This window comes from Xylona heveae (genome assembly GCF_001619985.1).
Source record: "Xylona heveae TC161 unplaced genomic scaffold L228scaffold_4, whole genome shotgun sequence".
NCBI lineage: Eukaryota > Fungi > Ascomycota > Xylonomycetes > Xylonales > Xylonaceae > Xylona > Xylona heveae.
Genome location: NW_017264196.1, coordinates 1,762,722 through 1,782,020, shown reverse-complemented (window position 1 = coordinate 1,782,020; position 19,299 = coordinate 1,762,722). Strand labels below are relative to the sequence as shown.

The 19,299-nt window shown below is 49.1% G+C and overlaps 8 protein-coding genes across 8 annotated transcripts; 4 read left to right on the top strand and 4 right to left on the bottom strand.

Annotated features, from left to right (window-relative positions):
• Window positions 1-2,704: 2,704 nt before the first annotated feature.
• Window positions 2,705-3,322, top strand: L228DRAFT_238242 (hypothetical protein; the record flags this gene model as incomplete). The annotated part of the gene is made up of 1 exon (XM_018331024.1): window positions 2,705-3,322. The coding sequence occupies one exon, from the start codon at window positions 2,705-2,707 to the stop codon at window positions 3,320-3,322; it is 618 nt and encodes a 205-aa protein (XP_018189269.1).
• A 1,021-nt stretch (window positions 3,323-4,343) lies between these two features.
• L228DRAFT_122713 (hypothetical protein) lies at window positions 4,344-5,138 on the top strand. Its single transcript, XM_018329014.1, has 2 exons — window positions 4,344-4,655; window positions 4,867-5,138. Exons 1-2 carry the CDS (start codon window positions 4,430-4,432, stop codon window positions 4,941-4,943), a joined length of 303 nt encoding a protein of 100 aa, XP_018189268.1. The 5' UTR covers window positions 4,344-4,429; the 3' UTR covers window positions 4,944-5,138.
• L228DRAFT_246553 (hypothetical protein) lies at window positions 4,986-7,574 on the bottom strand. The gene is made up of 2 exons (XM_018332443.1): window positions 6,086-7,574; window positions 4,986-5,876 (listed from the first exon to the last, which is right to left on the bottom strand). The coding sequence occupies exons 1-2, from the start codon at window positions 7,472-7,474 to the stop codon at window positions 5,334-5,336; spliced, it is 1,932 nt and encodes a 643-aa protein (XP_018189267.1). The 5' UTR covers window positions 7,475-7,574; the 3' UTR covers window positions 4,986-5,333.
• Window positions 7,575-8,419: 845 nt separating this feature from the next.
• Window positions 8,420-10,528, top strand: L228DRAFT_260487 (hypothetical protein). Its single transcript, XM_018334263.1, has 3 exons — window positions 8,420-8,499; window positions 8,603-8,767; window positions 9,132-10,528. Exons 1-3 carry the CDS (start codon window positions 8,449-8,451, stop codon window positions 10,281-10,283), a joined length of 1,368 nt encoding a protein of 455 aa, XP_018189266.1. The 5' UTR covers window positions 8,420-8,448; the 3' UTR covers window positions 10,284-10,528.
• A 19-nt stretch (window positions 10,529-10,547) lies between these two features.
• Window positions 10,548-12,925, bottom strand: L228DRAFT_246551 (hypothetical protein). The gene has a single exon (XM_018332442.1). The coding sequence runs from the start codon at window positions 12,741-12,743 to the stop codon at window positions 11,016-11,018; it is 1,728 nt and encodes a 575-aa protein (XP_018189265.1). The 5' UTR covers window positions 12,744-12,925; the 3' UTR covers window positions 10,548-11,015.
• A 410-nt stretch (window positions 12,926-13,335) lies between these two features.
• L228DRAFT_238238 (hypothetical protein) lies at window positions 13,336-14,212 on the top strand (the record flags this gene model as incomplete). The annotated part of the gene is made up of 2 exons (XM_018331023.1): window positions 13,336-13,753; window positions 13,860-14,212. The coding sequence occupies 2 exons, from the start codon at window positions 13,336-13,338 to the stop codon at window positions 14,210-14,212; spliced, it is 771 nt and encodes a 256-aa protein (XP_018189264.1).
• A 924-nt stretch (window positions 14,213-15,136) lies between these two features.
• Window positions 15,137-15,890, bottom strand: L228DRAFT_238237 (hypothetical protein; the record flags this gene model as incomplete). Its single annotated transcript, XM_018331022.1, has 2 exons — window positions 15,137-15,373; window positions 15,630-15,890. 2 exons carry the CDS (start codon window positions 15,888-15,890, stop codon window positions 15,137-15,139), a joined length of 498 nt encoding a protein of 165 aa, XP_018189263.1.
• Window positions 15,891-16,971: 1,081 nt separating this feature from the next.
• L228DRAFT_238236 (hypothetical protein) lies at window positions 16,972-17,790 on the bottom strand (the record flags this gene model as incomplete). Its single annotated transcript, XM_018331021.1, has 1 exon — window positions 16,972-17,790. The coding sequence occupies one exon, from the start codon at window positions 17,788-17,790 to the stop codon at window positions 16,972-16,974; it is 819 nt and encodes a 272-aa protein (XP_018189262.1).
• Window positions 17,791-19,299: the final 1,509 nt, after the last annotated feature.

Genomic DNA, 19,299 nt, shown 5'->3' with positions numbered 1-19,299 from the left:
TCCCAGAGGAAGAGAGGGGGAGGGAGACAGAGAAGTGCCTAGAAGGGGCCAAGGCAACTCGCCATCCAATTGACAAAGAGAAATCAAAAGAATAGTCGGGATTTCCTATGCGGTCGACAACTGCAAGTGAATTGGGACATTTGAAGAAAGCGATCTCGATCAATTGTAGATACTCAGGAGAAGGAAGAAAGAAAAACGCAACAAAGAGATCATAGAATGAGATGATACACGACTCCTATCGCTGTTTCTTAGTAGTGTGTGACGCGTCGTCCTATTATGTCTGTTATTTCCCATCATGGTTGTGTTAATTCAATTTTTGAGCGGAGGGACAAAGAAGGAGAGGAAAATACCACACTTGAATGGAATGTTTAATTTTCTTTATCATCACCCTTGCTCTCCTCTTTTTCTTCGTTGCAATTGAACGCGTCGCGTCGTCAAGATAGTCTTCCCAGACCCCTTTAATTCCTTTTTTCCCCTTTTGCCGTGAGAAATACAGTGTAAACAATTACGTAGACGATTAGGGGTCTCCCTTGTACCTTCAAATGGGAATTCTGTTCAATATGGTTAGTTTACATTCCTTTGAACTTGGGAAGGAGGAAGGGGGGAAAGCTCTGGTCAATCCTAAGGCTGACGATGAAGCAGAAGACGAACGTTCCCATCTATGAACCACGTGGGATTGAACGGGAGAGCAGAGGCCTCCCTCAAATGTCCTATTAAATAATTGAGATTCCCTTACCCTTTATCCCTTCACACTTCCTCCCTTTCTCTGCTCCCTATTTGCTCCCCATCTAGGCAGTCAATATGTCCATAACAAGGTATTTGTGTACGAAGGCCTAAATTGAATCTATATGAGATTGTTTGGATGCTGGTACTCCAACCTATTGGTGCCTTGATCTAGAATTTTGTACGCTACCTCACCTAGGTACTTTTTTCTTCAGTTCAGGGCTAGGGGTATATTACAATTACAACTGGGGAGAAAGCATGACGCTCGGACTGCTAGCGATGCAACTCGCGTGCTGTTTGTGTGACTTTCATTTCCAACCTCACCGCCCGTCTAATAAGGTATTGTAAGATGCTATCTGACTCGTAGCTTACATGTATGTAGCTGGAATATGCATCGATGCATTCATGCAGGCAGGCGCATGGGAAGTGCTAGTGCCGAGCACGTCTGTCATTTTACGCTGAATTCTTACAGTATTGCGTAAATCGGAACATTGGCCTGGGAGTAACTAAAGTGCATGAGAGCCCAGGCACGTTAGATTCGTATGCTCTTCACCTACCCTTCGCAGCAACTTTATCACTCCTTACTGTCGTCGGCGCTACTGTGCATATTCATCTCTATATCTTTTGACCAACAAGTAGATTACGGAAATAATGCGGCGCGCTGCACACAATACTCTCTCCGTGCTGAGAAGCTGCCGCTCTCATTACAACCATCAGTAGGGAGAGCGCCGGCGCCAAAATTACCCGCGTCCCCATCCAGCCAACCAGCCAACAGGGCTTGCCAACTCAGCTCTAGATAGCTCGACAGCTGTAAAAAGGCAAAAAGGAAGAGGGTGTGCTAGCTTTCTTCCCTTCTTTAGCTACTCTCTCCTTCACTCTCGCCTTCTCTTTCTCTAACCACCTCCGCTTCTTCTCCGCATTTCTTCTTTTCGCTGCGACCTACCATCATCGACATTGTCTATACGGCGACCATTGATTTCTCAATTACCCACTTGCGAAAGTACGTACGAAAAACTCTCGCTACTATTTGCATACCGGAATTCACAGCAATGGAATGAATTAGAGCTGCGAGAAGGGAAGGAATCGCATCTACAAGTACACTTCTCGTTGAATTGATCGCGAGGCGACGACATAATCCTGGTGCTTTTCGCCGCAGCCCCACCACCCAGGCGGCCCCGCGCTTCTAGAGCAATTGCAAGCACGCTACATTGCCACTATACAACGGCAATACGCCATTCATCCATCGACACTTATCGGTTGATCCACCGCGACACTATAGTTATAGTTAGTTGGCGATCTAGGCCCCGAGCGCCTTATTGAATGATACGATATCCTTGTTGCATTGGTTCCCAGCAATTTTTGTCTGTCTTCCACGAGGCTGGAAAATAGTCAATTACTTTCATCTGCGCTGTGATAATTTTGGAAACTTGCGACAGCGAAACCGTTGGAAATTTGTGAACTGGCAATAAATTGTGACGACAAGCTGGAGCCTTATCTGTAGCGCAAACAGTCGCTCTTATCAAACCGGGGAATAGTGCAAATCCCGGCTGGGAGAAAAGAGGATAAAGAAGATTCTGGATTGTGGACTTTTGGCTTTGACCTTGTTGGAAAACAGGCGCAAACGAACAAAGCCATTGATTATTCACGTTCGGATTTCACGTCCAATTCCTTTATTGCAACGCTGCGAGAATCGTTTGGGGTCTCAGCTTCTCTGTCTATCGCTCGATCATACGACTGAGTGGATAACGGCTATATGGTACATTTTTCAATCGATTAGCCCACCATTGAGCCCAAAAAAAGTTCACATTCCGAAAAAGGAGATATTTACGCTGATATCCCCTTGAGTATCATATATGGGAAAGAGCGAATGAGCAGCGCCTTGCGACTACAACTTTTATAGCTTATTTTGGACATTCTTGGACTTCCATAATTCCACATTTTCAATAGCCACAGAGAAGCCTTTCCAAGGGCTGCTAACAGTATGTGCTTCCGCCGCCGAGCCGTCTTTACTACCTGCGGCCACACACAATGGGGTGCGGTCATGCATGGATCGTGGCCTGGACCACGACCTCACCCACATCAAGCTCCCGCCGAGATGGATACTGCAAGTCAAGTCGGCTCAGCACGGAGACAATACAGAACCAGCTATGCGAGCACAGCAAGTGCACCAAGCGCCGCTACGGATGATACCGCGCCGACAAGGCACAGCCTGGAGCGAACAGACGAGGACGGTCTTACTCGAAATCCTACAGCTATACACCAGCGAAGTGGAGACGGTGATTCAGACGAAAATGCAGACCCATGTGCTGGCGGTCGGAATAAAAGCCATCCTTACCTCACCGTCTGGATCGACGGTCTGTGTCAAGCATGTGAGGCACGCCGGAGTATACTGCTCACAAGACTACTCGATGAAGAAATGGATGATACCGGTGGAGATCATATAGCAGAATGGGGGAAGGATGTCGAGTTGGCCTTTGAGCTGGATAGACGATCGACCATGCTGTTCAACCAGTCACAGTCGAGCCGATCCAGTCGCTCTGTCTCAGGCAGGTCAACGAGCATGAGAAGTTCGGGCATCCCGAGGTATTCGACACTGTAGGATTGTCCGGGTATCACGAATAATTCTCCTATCTTCAATCTCCCGTTCTTCACCTTCTTCGACAGTTTCTTGTTTTGGGGTTCATTCGAAAGAGGTTATTTTGGGCTGGCACAACCTTTTCCTTTACTTTCCTTTTTCCCTTTTATTTTTCTCTTATTCCCCCACGATATTTGCAAGCGTTGAAAAGAGTAAAATGGTCTTGAAACGACAAATAATAACGAAAACCAACGTATGATATCACCGGTAGCGCAGGACAGGATGGCGTTGGCAAGATTCCCACAGATTACAGGTGGATATGGTTATGACATGAATACCAATGCAATGGGTAATTAGCAATTGAGGATTTATGATTTTGATTCATCATGAACGATATACAATTTCTGTCCCCTCGATCTCTTTCATTACCTTGTATCCATTTTCTTCGAATGCCAAGTGAGTTGACAAGGCAATGTCAAAATGTCGTGTATGGTGTAAGCGAGACGAACCATGTCAGTAGATTGACCGAACCCCAGCACCGTCGCACCTCAACTCCACTCTACAACTCCCCAACTCCACTTTCTCGTCAACCCGCTCCCGTTAACCGTCCTTCCCCACACCACGCCATTCCGCCTCTCCACCTTCTCATCTTGCGTAGCAGTGTATTGAGCACCCATCTCAATTGCTGCTGCTGCTGTCTATTGCCCAATTTCACCTTTACTTTACATTTCATTTTCTCATTTTCTCTTTCCTTTTGGCCGTTCGGGGCACGACATCCACCAAGACAACGCAAACCGGGGCGAGCTTGGCGATTCAACGACTCCACGACTCACGATCTAATTTGTCTCTCTTCCGCCGTCGATTGTCTAGCTATCATATACTCCACCTATTTTCGAAAATACCTCCAAGCCAGACAACGTACTTTGGATCTCGTATATCATATATCGGATATTGGATAGCCTGTCAGTACCTGGCCCGCGACAGCTATTCAACCGGACCGCTGAGCGTTTAAGCTACGAGAGCCTGAATTACAGCTCCGAGACCGACACCAGTCCCAACTACCACGTCTGAAACCCCACACTACAATAAATTCCAGAAACCGAATTCGAAGAAAAACACAAGGAGATAATAATGCCGACCCCCGAGTCCGAAGCCTTCAAGGCACAAAAGCCAACTGTGCCACCGACCTTTGACGGCGTCGACTACGACGACACGGTCGCGTTCAAGGCCGCGCAGGACGCCATCATTCGCGAACAATGGGTCAAGAGCATGATGGCGCGGCTGGTGCGCGAGGAGATGAGCAAATGCTATTATCGCGAGGGCGTCAATCATTTGGAGAAATGCGGACGGTTGAGAGGTATCCCCTCCCTTTTCCCTTCTTCATTTTTTTTTGTTCTATTGCATCTTTCCCTTTTCCCTTTCCCTCTTTCCCACTCTTTTCTAGCTGCTCGTTTTGTTCCGTGTCTGCGATAGTCCACTATACGTGGAATCGCATGATACACTGCCGCGTAAAAGAAGAAAAAAGGACAGCCAAACAAAGGAGAACGACCGAAGGCTAACAAGTCTAGATCGATACTTTGAGTTGCTCAAGGAAGCAAAAGTCAAGGGACCTAGATTCGAGCAGCAGAATTATATTCCAAAGTAGACGTTATCTCATACTTGCATTGTCACCAGGTCTCTTTCTCTCCCAGTCTCCTACCTTCCTAGCTTCCCGACTTCCCAGCTTTCTGCATCAACTCCATCAGTAATTTTTCTGATATGGCATCATGTACCTTATAACCCGGCGTCCGCTTTAGACGTGTATTCTCCAATTTATTCTAGTCTACAAAACTCATTAACGCTCTACTCTGTGCATCTTTCCACGTTACGTATCTTTTCCATTTTCCATGTTTCGCTCACCATTCTCTCATTCGCTCATCTCGCTCAATATTTCCATCTTGTTCCCTTTGTGCACCGTGACATCTTTGTCCTTGCGTGACTATTTAGTATATATACATATGCCTGGCATCTTAACATCTTCTCATCATCAGTACCGTCAATAATACGTATTCCCACTCCCACTACCATTCCCTGTCGCGGTCCCGGTGCGGCCGACATAATCCCCCCTCGTCGTCCCAGGAAACGCTCCCACGGGCGCCGGTCCATCGCTTTCGTCCCTCCTGTCCCTCCTGTCACTCCCTCTTCCGCCTCCTCCGCCTGCTCTCCTAGATGAATCGTTGCGCGCAGCACCATCGGTCCGTCCCTCGCCAGGCCCGGGAACACCGTCGTCTTCGTCATCGTCGCTACTAGATTCATTTTCGTTCAAGACATCCATCCTGGCAGTCCGGGCAGCGAGGTGATCTACGCCGTCAACAGTATTATGGGGGTAGGCGGCAGATGACGAAGAAGGTGGAGAAAGAGGAGGGGAAAGGGAAGAAGGGGAATCGGGATCAGGATCAGGGTCAAGAGGGGCACGCATCTGGGCGAGGACATGCGGCTCGAGATGTGGCGGGACGTAGCGTTTGGGGCTGTGGATGTCGCGCCCCGAAGGGATTTGCGAGAGGAGCGCGTCTGGTGGTGGGACGAGCTGTGTGGATATCTGTGTTATAACATGACTTGTTAGCGTGGAGGCCAAGTACCGGCTGGTCCTTTTTTTCTCACTCCCTCACAACCTCACTTTATCAAATAATAAGAAAGGATTTCTTTTCCCTTAAAAAAAAAGGGAAAAAAATAAGAAAATACCAATCAAGCAACACAACAACAAAACAACAATATCAATCAAAACCCCATTAGGGACATATGACCTACCGTATCATTCATCTTGACCCACTTCTTCTCCAGCATGTCATTGACACGCCCTTCTTCGAATCTGCCCGCGTCTCGGCCCCAGTCGCCGCCCTTTTCAATCTTCTTGTCTTCGCGTTTCTCCAAAAGCGTCTTTTTTAATCGTCCGAATCCTCCTCCGCTGCCCCCGCCACCAAGGGAACTACTACTACCGCTAATAGCAGGGTTGGCTGATCCAGACTTGTAGTCGTCTAGACCGAGTTCCTTCTTTCCCGCGCGTAGCCAGCCGATTGCTTCGCCCGTGCGACCAGACAAGTCTGCGTCGATGCCGAAGAATCTGCACGCCTTGGCGCGAGCGGTCCTGCGTAGGTCGTCGAGGTATTTTATCAAGGAGTCGTCGATTTTCGTACTGTTGCTTTGCTTGGCGCCGCCACTGCCGCCACTTCCGCCGCTGAGAGATGAGGCAGAGGACGCGGCAACAGACTGCAGCATGGCTTTTGCGCGACTTGCATGGTCTGCCGCTGCGAGACATAACCGCGCAAAGAGATGCGCTCGGACCTTGGGCAGATCTGGAGCTTTAATCATCCATTCGCGATCGTGCTTGTTCCGGTCCTGCGCCACGGCCGCTGGGTACGGATCGTCCTTGAGAACAGCCAGCAGGGTAGCTTCTGCCATGGCGAGCGAACTTAATGCGTTGAGAGCAGGAAGGGAGATATCTGCCACTGCGACGGGCGGCATGCCGGTATTTCGCCCCGCGCGGTCCACGAGGTAATTGTATATGGAATTAGCCTGGAGAAAGTATTTTGTTGCGGTGGTAATAGCTGTCGTGCGCGCCTCGGGACTGGGCGACGCGCATTGCAGCACGCTGTCTGGATTGGTAGTGCCGAATGGAGATCCTCCGTAGAGAATGTGCAATTGGCTGCGCGCTAATAGCGTATATGTCGTTGCGAGCGTAGACAGGACGAAGAAGAGCTCGTATTCGAGGCTGTGCAGTTTGACCCGTGGTCTCTCAATCACAGACCCCATGGGCCTGCTAAAAGACGAGGAGGACGAAAGGGTGGCCCGCCATTCGGTTTCTACCTCGTGGTGTAGTATAATATCGACTTCTTCCCCTTCGTCGGCTGCGCCATGTTCATTGGGCTGCTCGTCGTTGCCAAGTGTGGATATGGGTGTCCCGCTCAGTCCGCAATCTAGGGCGAATAGATACGGGATATAGTCGTTCAGAGAGCCAAGGACGTGGGATAGTCCCGAAGATTGCGCGCCAGGGGGAAGGCGTTTATGCCGTTTCAGCGTGTTCCGAAGAACACCCCGGTATGTGGTTGCGGTCAAGGGTAGCGAAGGGTGCGTAGAGCTTGAGAGGCTGGAGGTGAAGGAGACTTGGGAGGTCGTGGGGAGGGAGAAGGGGTACGGCATTATTGCATGCTGCAGTCGGTATATATGGTTATACGGTGCTAGTAGTAGTGGTGGTGAGAATGGAGGTTGCGGAGTAGAGCTGAGCTGAAGATTAATGTGGAGTGGGGAGGGGAAAACAAACTGGATTTAGTGGGTGAGTTTATCGATAACCTTAACTCTTGGCGTTTCCATCTTTGACGTCGCTCTATCAGATCTGGGCTACACACATCAAATGTCACCCATGCCATTAAATAATGGATATTCTATTAATTTTTGGTAGAAAGTGATTAATGAGGAGATTGTTAAGTGTTTTGGAACTGATATATTATTAAGGATAGCAAACCGCTAATGAGACGACAGCTGAGCAGCGCCAGAATGAAGGCCTACGTTGCAATGGCAACCGACTAACTGCCAGTGAATTTGGCCATGTGCTTAGATTTCAGAATCGTATATGATTTTGATTTAGTTGAGATTCGGATTGTTGATTTGATGCTACTTCTTGCTGTGCCATGCTTCTCGAGATGTTCTGGGTTTTGATACATTGCCTTGCTTGCTTTGCTATGCCGCTATGCAGCTATGCTATTTAAACATATTATCTATATGTTACCTTCATTTATATCCTCTCCATACCATTGCTTTGTTCCAGCATGATATTTTTGGCAATCTTGTTTGCTTTTCTCTTCTCTGTTGCCATTTACCCTCTTTTGGCCAGAAAACACCTGACCAACCTGATCAGCCCAGTGTCATGGCAACGCCCATGAGGCTCTCACTTGAGTTATCCTCCATGGGATTATTATATTCAACTCTCGTTAAGCTTCTCACTTCTTCATACACACTCTTTTGACAAGTTATCACCAATTTGTTAACACCCACCACACAACGCTGTCTTGCATCATCCTGTTGCATCGTTGCTTCGAAACCTGCCACTCTCGGCAACACATCTTCCTTATCTTCGTCTTGTTCGTTGCTTCGAGGTATCGTAGGACTCCACACAAATGTGGAGGTTCAGGAATCCACATATTTGGGAGGAAAAGCCGTTTGGACCGGTGAGTAATTGTTGCTTCACCGAGCAGCTTAGAACACGTCCTGTCCTGGCTGAAGCTCAGAAGAGTGACAAGATATGCTGCTGACGTCTATTTACTTATAAAGGGCTTAGAAGATTCATCAGCTGCTCATGTTGGAGAGGGGTCATATACCTATGCTGGTTCTTTGCCATCTATGCTACACAACGAGAATAGACGCGAGAGCAGAAACATGCAAGAAGCTAGCAATGCGTATGATCGCAGTATACTCTGCAAATTCCATCCGTTTGAGGTACGTCTTTCTCTCCTGGCTCTACTTAACACTCATCCAGCCTGCTCATCGCTATCCCCTTCCACGAATACACTTTCTAAACTCCCTGCCTCTTCTCCGTAAGATCCTCAAATGCTTGAATCATGTTTGTCCCACTCTTCTTTATGTACGGCCTATCTCCTCCAAAACACTTTCATCCCTTAAACTTCCCTCTCCGGTTATCGGAGTATCTCCCTCTGCCAATCCTTCCCTGTCCACATCCACGCCAATTTACCTTCACGTCTCAATCAGTCAATCCACTCCACTTGAGACAAATCCATCCTCCTCATATTCCCACGGCCTACATCCCAACGATCAACAATTGAAAGTGCTAAACATACTCTAGACTTCCACTCTTCTCCCACGTCGAGACCCCTTTCCAGAAAGGAATCATCATGCACGCCGCCAGGCAAACGATCACCGCCAGCTTCCCACGATCGGAGATAATCTGTTTGACCACCCTGAGATTGCAAAAATGATGCCGTTTCCCGCCCTTCCAGATCGATATCTACACTACTCAGAACTAGTGACTCGGCGTCTCTGCGACCTCGACAATCCTCAGAACGGATTGGTTCAGCCCAAATTTTGCTTTCCGCTCAAGCCCGATCGCGATGGAAACTATATTGAAATGCAAACCCATCAGCCTTGCCGCGGCTGCCGACACTTTCGATCCGAGATTGAGACTGACCCTGCCTCTAAAATTGAGAGTGTTCCGCTCATTAAGCTGCCGGTAATTGCACACGGACACGGATCTCATCATGCCGCTCCCCCTGATCCTACCTCTGATCCTACTGCTGGTGCTACAGCTGGGACTGCTGGAATTCCCGAAAATGAACTCATTCAGCCCCATGCTGAAGAGGACGCAGGCGGGTATGACGCAGACGAGGAGGACGAGAACGGACAAGTCACCGAAGGCCCTGAAGGAATCTCAGACGACGTGGACGACGGAGACGGAGAGGCCATGGAGGGCATTGAAGGCGGAGAATTTGACGAAGAATTCGTTGACGAGATGGACGAAGACGCAATTCAAGAAATCCAAAATGACGAGACCATCGCACACATTGAGAACAGAGGAGCTGGTAAAGGGGCAGTAAACAGCGGCCACACCACCGAGGACGAACAGGCAGTCATCTCCATGGGCGGATCTACCTGGCGAGTCATTCCTCTTAATGACGGAAGTGGCCAGAATAGGTACGAAGAAGTAGAGGGCAACGGAGGTGGAGAAGCGTCTGTTGATGCCATGGATGAAGATGGAATCGACCACTTTGCTAGAAATGAGCCTAATGCGGGTGATAAGCACGGAGGAGACAGTGCCAAAATTGAAAAGAACGATGATCATGATGCTGCTGAGGACGCACAGGAAGTTATTTTCATCAATGGGTGCGCTTGGCGACTCGCCCCGCGCAATGATGGGCGTAGAAGGACTTGGTACGAGCGCGTCCCAGATCATGAATTGGATACCGTTCAGGAGTGGCAGCAGGCTATTGATTTTCCTTAGTACGAACAGATGAGGTACGGGATGGAACACTGACCACAATCGTCAAGGTCGATGCGCGATACATGATGCACGATGCGTGGTGCGTGGTGCGTGGTGTGTGAGGCAAGACACCTGATACCTACTCTCTATTACCTGTGACCCGATATTCTCTTCACAGTCCTGCATGGTTACATTCATCAACATTTCACAAAGATTTTTTTTTTCCGAGCCTGAGACCAAGGGGACGCGGATCTCTGAAACCAGATTGACATTTTCTTAAGACTACTGCTGAATTCTCATGTTCATAGCGCCTCATAGCGCCTCATAGCGGAACTTGAAATAAAAGAAAGGTCTTTAAATAAATTGCACCTGAGTAGTGGATACATGTAACATCATACCATAATTTGTATGTGGGTGAAGTGCAAAGAGGGTGAAATAAATGCATTGCAAGTGATAGATTGTCCGTTATTTGTGTGTACGAGGCCCACTACCTAAACTCCAGAAAATGACATGTCCATATTCATAAACATCTGAAAGATTTTGGACTTGAGATTGAACAAGTAACCCGATTGAACCTTGAACCTTGAACTGTGAACCGTGAAATAACCTGTCCTATTTCACTTGATATATTTCGCCTGCAGCACAAGAAACAGGCCAGGTCCGAATGATATAAACCTGAGACCGGAACAAAGGAGACGAAATTGATATAAACCCAGCGCCAAGAGAAGGGAGAACAAAAAGAGGTAAAGACTCTCACTCGTCATCGTCATCGCCCCCACCGATAGCTTTGACTTTAATTTCGAGATCACCCTTGAGGGACTGAATCTTTTTACTCAACTTCTGTCTCAAGATGGGGTTGGTGAGACGTTCTAGCTCGGCCGTCTGTTTCTTGATTGCGGCTTCGAGATCAGCGATTTCTTCCCTTTGGCGAAGGAGGTCTTGCTGCTGTTCGAGCTGGTCTTCGTCCATGTCGTCGCCCTGGTTATCGTCATCCTCGTCATCTTCTTCATCCTCTTCGTCATCCTCATCCGCATCGCCTTCTGCTTCGGCCTCGGCCTCGGCTTCAGCCTCCGCGGCAGCAACAATGTCAGATGTGCTTGTCGTGTCGAGGGTGAGATGGCGGTGGCGGTCCGCATCGGATCTGGGTCCGAGGGTAGCCGCGACAGAGGGCGGTGGGACGGTGCCTGCAGGGACGGTGGCCGTAGCTGTGGCTGTAGAGGGAGCTGCTGTCCCAGCACCAGCAGCAGCAGTTCCATCCGCTCCTTGTTCTTCTTCCATCATGAGTGCCATTTCAAGATCTGCTTCAAGATCGCCGCCCTCTTCTTCACCTTCGGCGTCGACGTCGACTTCGAGACCGTTCTCGTCGGCGTAGTCTTGCTGCATGCCCGCTTCGCCGAGCATATCATAGCCTTCTTCGTCCTCGTCCGCGTCCGCGTCGAGGTCGCTTTGTTCGGTGCTGCGCTCGCGTGTGAGCCGGTCGAGATCGACTACGTCATACCGGCTTGCGCCGGGCTCGCATTGCGCGTCGAGAGCAAGAAGACGCTCAACTTCGTCCTCGACAGCCTCGATGGTGCGGTTGCTAACTCGCTTACGGAATCGGCGCTTGCGGACGTAGTGCATGGGTGGAGTGAGGCCGTGAGGGTATTGCCATGTCTTTTGGTCGATCTGGGGTGGTAAGGGAGCGGTAGCGGCGGCTTTTTCGTCCTCGATGCGGCCAATCACGAGTAACATTTGACAGATGTCTGCACTTTTCCACCACCCACGCTTGTCCCAGCTCTTCATGCCTTCGGTGATAGAGGGCAAATCGACCATTGTTGCAGCGTAGTGCCGACCGCGTATGGTAATAAGTGCCCGTCGGCCCTCGCGGTTGAGAAATTTCATGCGTACGTCTGCGCCGCCGTCTTTTAGAGGCAACCCGAGACGCTTTTCCTCAATTGCACGTCGTAGGTATTCGCAGTCTTCGCCGGGAGCCATGCGCAGAATGAACTGTTCTTCAATGGCCGGGTCGATCTCACGGTCAGAAGACTCGGAGTCGTAGCCAACTCCGAGAGGCCGTGGCGGGGGCTTTCCCTTGAATTTTGTACGGATTATCGGTGTCACTGGTGTTCGGTTCTTGAGTTTGAGCTTCTTGATTGCTGGTTTGGCTGGTGTGCCTGTCGTTGCGATACCGTCACGCTCGTCATGGTCGTCGACTACCGCGTTGGCTCCCTTGGCGCGCTTTCGAGAACTGAGTGCAGATCCATCGGGGCCGGCTGAGTCTTTGAGCTTGCGCTTCTTAGCATCCTTAGGAGTAGCAAGAGCTGAAGAGTTGCCTGCGCCAGCTTCATTGGATATAGAAGGACGAGCACTGGAGCTGCCGAACTTGAGCTTGATCTTTGGCGCAGTGGTAGAAGTAGTTGACTGAGGCTGAGGTGAACTTTGGCCTGAAGCGCCAGACGTCGAAAGCTTCAGCTTCAGCGGCATTCGAACGGGGTTCGACATGACGCTGAGCGAGTCGCCGCCCTCTTACCGTGGAGGAGCGGGTCAAGTAGATATTTGAAGCGAACGAGGAGGAGTTTATGATTTGATTGTTGAAGATTCTGATCTTATTGTATGATTCGAAGAGAAGAATAGAAACGATAAAGACTCAGAGCCCAGGTGGAGTCTGTCGGAGAATTAATGTGAATGTAAATGGATTAGAGTGAGACAAATCGACAACTCGACGGAGATGGCAATGATGTTTTACGGCGACCGCGTGAATCTAAAGACGCAATTCTGATGATTGGCTGCGCAACAGACCCCGAGAGCTTCAACATTCAGTTTTCAGACTCGACTCTCTACCCAAAATAAATTACATTCATACGCGCCTCTCTTTCTTTGCAGGCCCCGCTTCATCTCTTTGAGCTCTCATCTTCACCTTGGGGAGAGCTTTTTTTTTGGGCCACTACGTTCCATTTACCTACGTACATCGCACATTTTTGCGTAGCTTCGACTAGAACGGACGAACAATGGCCGTTCATTCTTGAAGATTTTCTCTAGTTTGATGGCGTTGCTGCTATACGACTGATAAAATTCCCCTCCTCCGCTCTGCGCAATGTCCTCGCAAGCTCTGCACATAGCGCTCCTGCGCCCTCCGATCCTGCACATTCTCCGTGCAGCCGGCTTCCATACGACACGCCCTTCGGTGCTCGACACCGTTGTTGATCTCGCAGCACGCTACCTTATTCTTCTCTCTTCAACAACCGCATCACATGCCTTTAATAATCACAATGATTTTGCTCCCGACATTACAGACGTCCGCATGGCCATGCAGGACCTCGGACTGTTTCAGCCTGAAATGGGCGTGGTAGACGAGGAATGGCATGGCGATGAAGATTTACGAGGCATAGACGCATTTTTGGAATGGGCAAAGGGTGATGTGAATCGAGAAATTCGTAGAATAGCGGGTCTCGTGGGAGAAACGGGCCAGCCGGATATGGATTCTCTGGAAGAGAGAGAAGACTATTTGACAGGTGAGATTTCCCTTTTTACAAGTTTTTTTTTTTTTTTTTGAACTCTGCGTGTTATCAACATTATTACGATATCTTCCTTAAGTCAATATTGCTAACACGAGTACAGCTCTGAAAAAGAAACACTCCAAAACGGGCGAAGAGTCGCGATACCAAGGCACCGCACTGGGTAAATTCGCAGACGACAGGCCCATCAAGATTGAAGGCGGGCAAGCCGAGACCATTCAAGCATGGCAAGATCTTGCCCGGGAACGAGCACGAACCGAAGCCGCTGCTTCTTTGAAGTCAAGATCAAAATCGAACAAGTCTGGAAATTCTGCAGATTCGCAAATGGATGTGGACGAGTCTTCTTTGTCGTCACCAGGAGGAATGCTAACGTCGCGTTCGGAGTCAATATCAGCCTCAAATGGCGCGACTGCAAAGACAGCACAACATTCAGATGATGATACTATGCAGGAATGATCTTGTTAATTTTTTGACAAGTCTCTTTTTCCTCCACCTGTGCCACTTGCACCAAACAACTTGCGCAACCTCGCCGAAAATCGGAGACATCGAAGAAATTATCTACCTTTTCCCGACACCAGAGGCAGAACGTCAAGGTGGGAAGATTTCTCCGTCTCGGCAGACTTTGATTTTGGGATTGCTGGGTTCTCCGTACGATCCTCCGCACAGCAGACGTATCGCGACGCCGTGCATACCAATGCACAGTGGCTATACAATATCAACGCCCTGTCCCAGACAGCCTATGCCTCTTCTCGACCATTCCATTATTGCGTCCTCAGTGGCGCGTACATCCTTATATCCTTTGAGGAAATCACACTCAACACACGTACTGTCAAAACGATAATGTCATAGATACCCATACCTCTATCTCAGACCTCTTCCAAGTCAACACTGTCATCATGGAATATCTCGCAGCACTGATGCCGCCGCTCAGCTCCACTGTAGATTCACCAATCTCTGGAATCTATCTCTACTTCCCGGAGTGCTTCTGAACTGGGACTTCAGTGCACCTTTCTTTATTTACTTTCTGGAGTTGAAGACGGTATTTCGGGTTCAATCCGGCGTATTTCTTAATCGTGTATACCGCAAAAGAAAATGAATCAAAGTAAAAATAAACGATACACAACTTCTCGCCTTCCCTTGCTGTTATAAACTCGAATTTGACGTGTATTTTATCCGGAACAGAGAAGCATATCCAATCAATCAACCGTCAATCAATCATGATAATCTAAAATCAATACGAATACAGAATACGATATACAGGTATAATTGACATATCTTTCATAATAAACCAAAGCAAGGATATATGCTACAAAATAAAACTACACCTTGACCATAATGACCATAATAACCACAACAGGCAACAGCAATGAGCATGGCAAATTAATTATGACCCTGCACCGTCGCCGGCCCGCCCCGCTGTCCCAGCGCGCCGTCAATATCCAGCCCCGCCGCACGCTGCGCCTGGATTTCGTGTCTGCGCGGCTCCTGCTCGGCCTTTTTGCGATCCAGGTCGCTGGTCAGGCTCTTCTCGGCGCCCGTGCCCGTCTTGTGGTCCTGCGCCGCGCGCACTTCGCCTTCGCCGTAGGTGTGCATTTTCTCGCCCTCCAGTGGGTCAATCTATTTTGTCCTGTTAGATACGAATACGAAGCACGAAGATGGGAGATGCAAGATACGAGATGCGAAAGTATGAAGGTAGGAAATACGAAGATACGAAGATGATTTATCAATCAAGCCAACGTCCAACGCCAAGCGCCCAAGGTAATGAATAGAGAATAAAATGAGATCAAATGCAGAGGCCAGGAGGACATAGAAAAGAACACGAGGAAAAGAACATAGGGAAAGGAACTTAAGGGAATATAGGGAAAATACATACAGGGTCGTCTTGGCCGAGTCCAATCCCAGGCGGAATCGACACATTGTCATTCTTTTGACCTTGTTGAGTACCAGACATGAGCGCAGAAGAGGCAGGGTGGTCGGACGCGACGTCGCCGGCCTCGCGGTGCGCAATCTTGGTGGTGTGGATGTTGGCCGTGCGGTCGGCGGCGGCGGACTCGGCGGGCGTGTGCTGCACGGGGTTGCCGGCGGTAGTGTAGGCTTGGGCTTCAGTGGGTTGAGGGCGGGCAGTTGGATCCATTTTGTTGATTTTGATTTCAGGGTTTTGGTAATGTGTGGTAAAGAACCTCTGGTAGGCGGAAGCTTTGAATTGTGTTTTGCGCAGAGATGTGCTCGAGGGTGTGTGCTCGAGAGAGAAGAGAGGGACAGAGTCGATGGACGTCCAATGTAGTCAGAGAGATTAGGACTTTCAAAGGTGAATAGAGAATACGACAGCTTAGTTCGTCAAAATATACGGAGGTAATATAGAAGAAGATTGATGAGATGGAGGAGAGTGTTTGTATGACAGGTTATCGTAGCAGAATGTATGGATAGTTTAGAGAATGGAAATAAAGTCTATGTAGGTAGGTCTTGGCAAAATTTAACTACGACTACTGGGACAAAGCAAGCTACAAGACCTAATCAGTTATGGGGTACTTTGTATGACGATTTTCAAATTTCCCATTTGCTGGATGGTGGGGAAATTCCATCATCATCGCTGATGGGATGATGAGATATGCATCAAAGGGACAAGCCCCGCCAAACGGCTAATGACGTTATGACGTCGCGACGACAAGTCCCCGACATCGGTGATCTCTACCGCCGGCGGAGTCCGCGAAGATACACAGACAGTTTATTCATTTGTATTATTCCGTAAAACAATTAAGGAAATCAAGAAACTAACTCCAAAGCGTCTCTTGATTGTATTTTTAATCCTGGAAAAGGATTATTTTCATTGCGGGGAGATGCGTTTAAAAATGTAAGCAGAACATTTTTGACCATAGGGCCCCCGGACACCAAGTTAAATTATAATGCGATTCATCTCACAAGAGACAAAAAGTAGGCCAGACTACCTGAATTTGATTCCATAATTTCAATACTTCGTAATCGAACCATTCATTTTAGACCGGTTGTCTGATAAATGAATACATTCTAAACATATAACCTTTAACCAACGCCTTGCTCATCCGTGGGATTCGTTCCCGTCCGGGTATCAGATCGAATAAACTTCGTAAAGAGACAATGTAAATCATGTCATGAATGCTTTTTTCCCATGTCCCCATTTCCTCTCATAGGATCAGGGTCCTTGGATAAACTATTCTCAGTCCAGTCTCGTGCCAAGATTACTCCCTTCGTGACACGCTGCGCGTCCTCATCGGAGGATCGACCTTGTCCACCAGCGGCCGGTATGGCGCAGCGATGACATGTCGGTCAGCAGGATTGTCACGCTGAGGTTCCCCTGGAGACGGCCTCGCCCGCTGCTCCTCGTGGAGCTTGTCTAGAGACTCTCCGACCACGTGGTATTGAGCCCAGTTAATGGGCGGACACCGTATCACATTTTGAGGTGCTGGGATATTTCCAAACTCTGCGCCGCTTTCCTCTTTCTCTTCCTCTTCCTCTTCCTCGTCTTCGTTTTCGTCCTCATCGTCTTTCTCCGGACTCGCCGAGTTTGCGTTAGAGCTAGAAACAAGGTCACCTAGAGTACCGGCCCCCTGTGTTCGCCCAATACGGCCGGTCGCCAACTCCTGAGCAAATGCTTCTGGGCGGCGAAGTGCAGCTTGTTTTAAACGCTCAAGCGTCTTAATATCTTCTTTGCTGCGCTGTTTTTGGATCTGGAGGATAGAGATGGCGGACCGTAGCGCAATCGCGTCTGGGTTTTCTACCTCAGATATTGGCTCTGAGGGCGGCTGTGGGATGAAATCTGAACTGGGCTCTGAAGGTCCCGCGGGCTCCGTATCGCCAGGTGGAACAATTCTTGGTCCCTGACGTGCTGGTGGATCCGCGAGCGTCGCTAGCGGAATCACAGGCGTAATGGGTGATACTGGAGGTCGTGGCGGAGAGTCCATGCTGTGCGATGAACCATCTTTGCCCTTGAATTCCATCGCATCGTTGTTAAAAGATGGTCCTGAAGCCGTACTGGGCGGCGCAGGCAGACCAGGCATGGCCGCTGCTGCCATAAGATCATGAATAATGGAATGATGGATGACTGAAGAAGGAACGGCGATTGCCGTTGATTGAAAGCAGGCGGGAAGGAACGAATATGACTAAGATGGTCATGTCGAACCGAAAGAAGAAGGTTGAGGCGAAGAAGCACAGTCAAACACCAGATGATTTCATGCCGACTTCACAATCGTCGCAGTTGTGAGCGAGTACAAAGTATCCATTTCACCAAATGTGCATCCATCAGATGTCACCCTTTTTTTTACTGGAGATCTGGAGTTTGTCCTAAGTACGGGGGGTCTCCCTTCAACATTTTGGGAACGTATGCTAACGGATGTCCACGGATCCGATGACCCTTCTTGAAGAATCGTCACATGTGTTTCATAATTTTAGAGACCATCAGAGTCGCCATATAAGTCTGCTCTCCTACAGAGTAAAAACATTTACCGACGCTGGTTATTTGCCCAATTGGCTTATCATTGCGTGAAGCAGATCAGTTTGATTGCGCAAGTGATTGGAGATCTGAGTGATTGAACGCGTGGCATCCGGGAAGGCGGGTGGAAAGCTTATGGAAGAGATGAAAGAAGAGTGGTGGAACTCTCGTTCGGGGAAAGAAAGGCGACGGCCGAATCTGAAGTGCCAAGCCAGCATCTTCATGGCGAAGAAAAGAGACCAAGTGGACCACAGTGTGGGTTGAGATACGCGAATCGCTCCAGGCCACGCGCTAAAGGAGATGATGGCTGTATGAGGAAGGACCGAGCGAGAAGCGCGGGTAGCAAGAACAGACGGCGTCAATCCCAAAGCCACGTCTTGGTCATGTCATTCGTCCCTCGTGCAAGGAACCCTGACCAAAAGCACAGCTAGAGTAATGGTTAAGGTCCATTAGATCTCATCGGATTGCGGTCCGTACGAATTTGACCAGGGAGACAGCTTTTTATCGTGAGGCCCATATTCGATCTGCCAAGTCGGGCTCCATATATATTGTCAATAGCATGTCACCGAAGACAACTGTGTCAACAAGGAGGTTGATTGCAGATCGGCCTTGACTCGTGGACGAATCATCCCGCGTGGGAGGTGGGCTCCTTTTGTGCTAAATGCCACAGCCGATTTTCTCACATTCGCACACTGTAACTCGTAGCTGCATTACGGTAAAGCAGATTACATATCGCTCTCTCGTCCTTGATCGAGTACACCAAAACCACCGTTCCTGGCCACCGACAAGATAAACTTGACCCCAACCCCCCATAAGTCATTACCCCGTGCTCTTTTTGTCGATCGGATGTATCTGCACCAATTTACCCTTCTCTGTTCCATGGGTCGTCCGGAGAGCTGACCGACCTTCAAAGCCTATCATATGGCCAAGCACCTCGCTCCCCGCCCCTGTCCAGTGGCGTTAAAGTAGCCCAGCTGAGTTGGCTGGAAAACCAGGACGCCCCAGAGTTCTCACTGCACTGTCTTGGAAAGGAATTCAGGGCCCGATTACGCCAAATTGCCGCGACCCATACTTGATC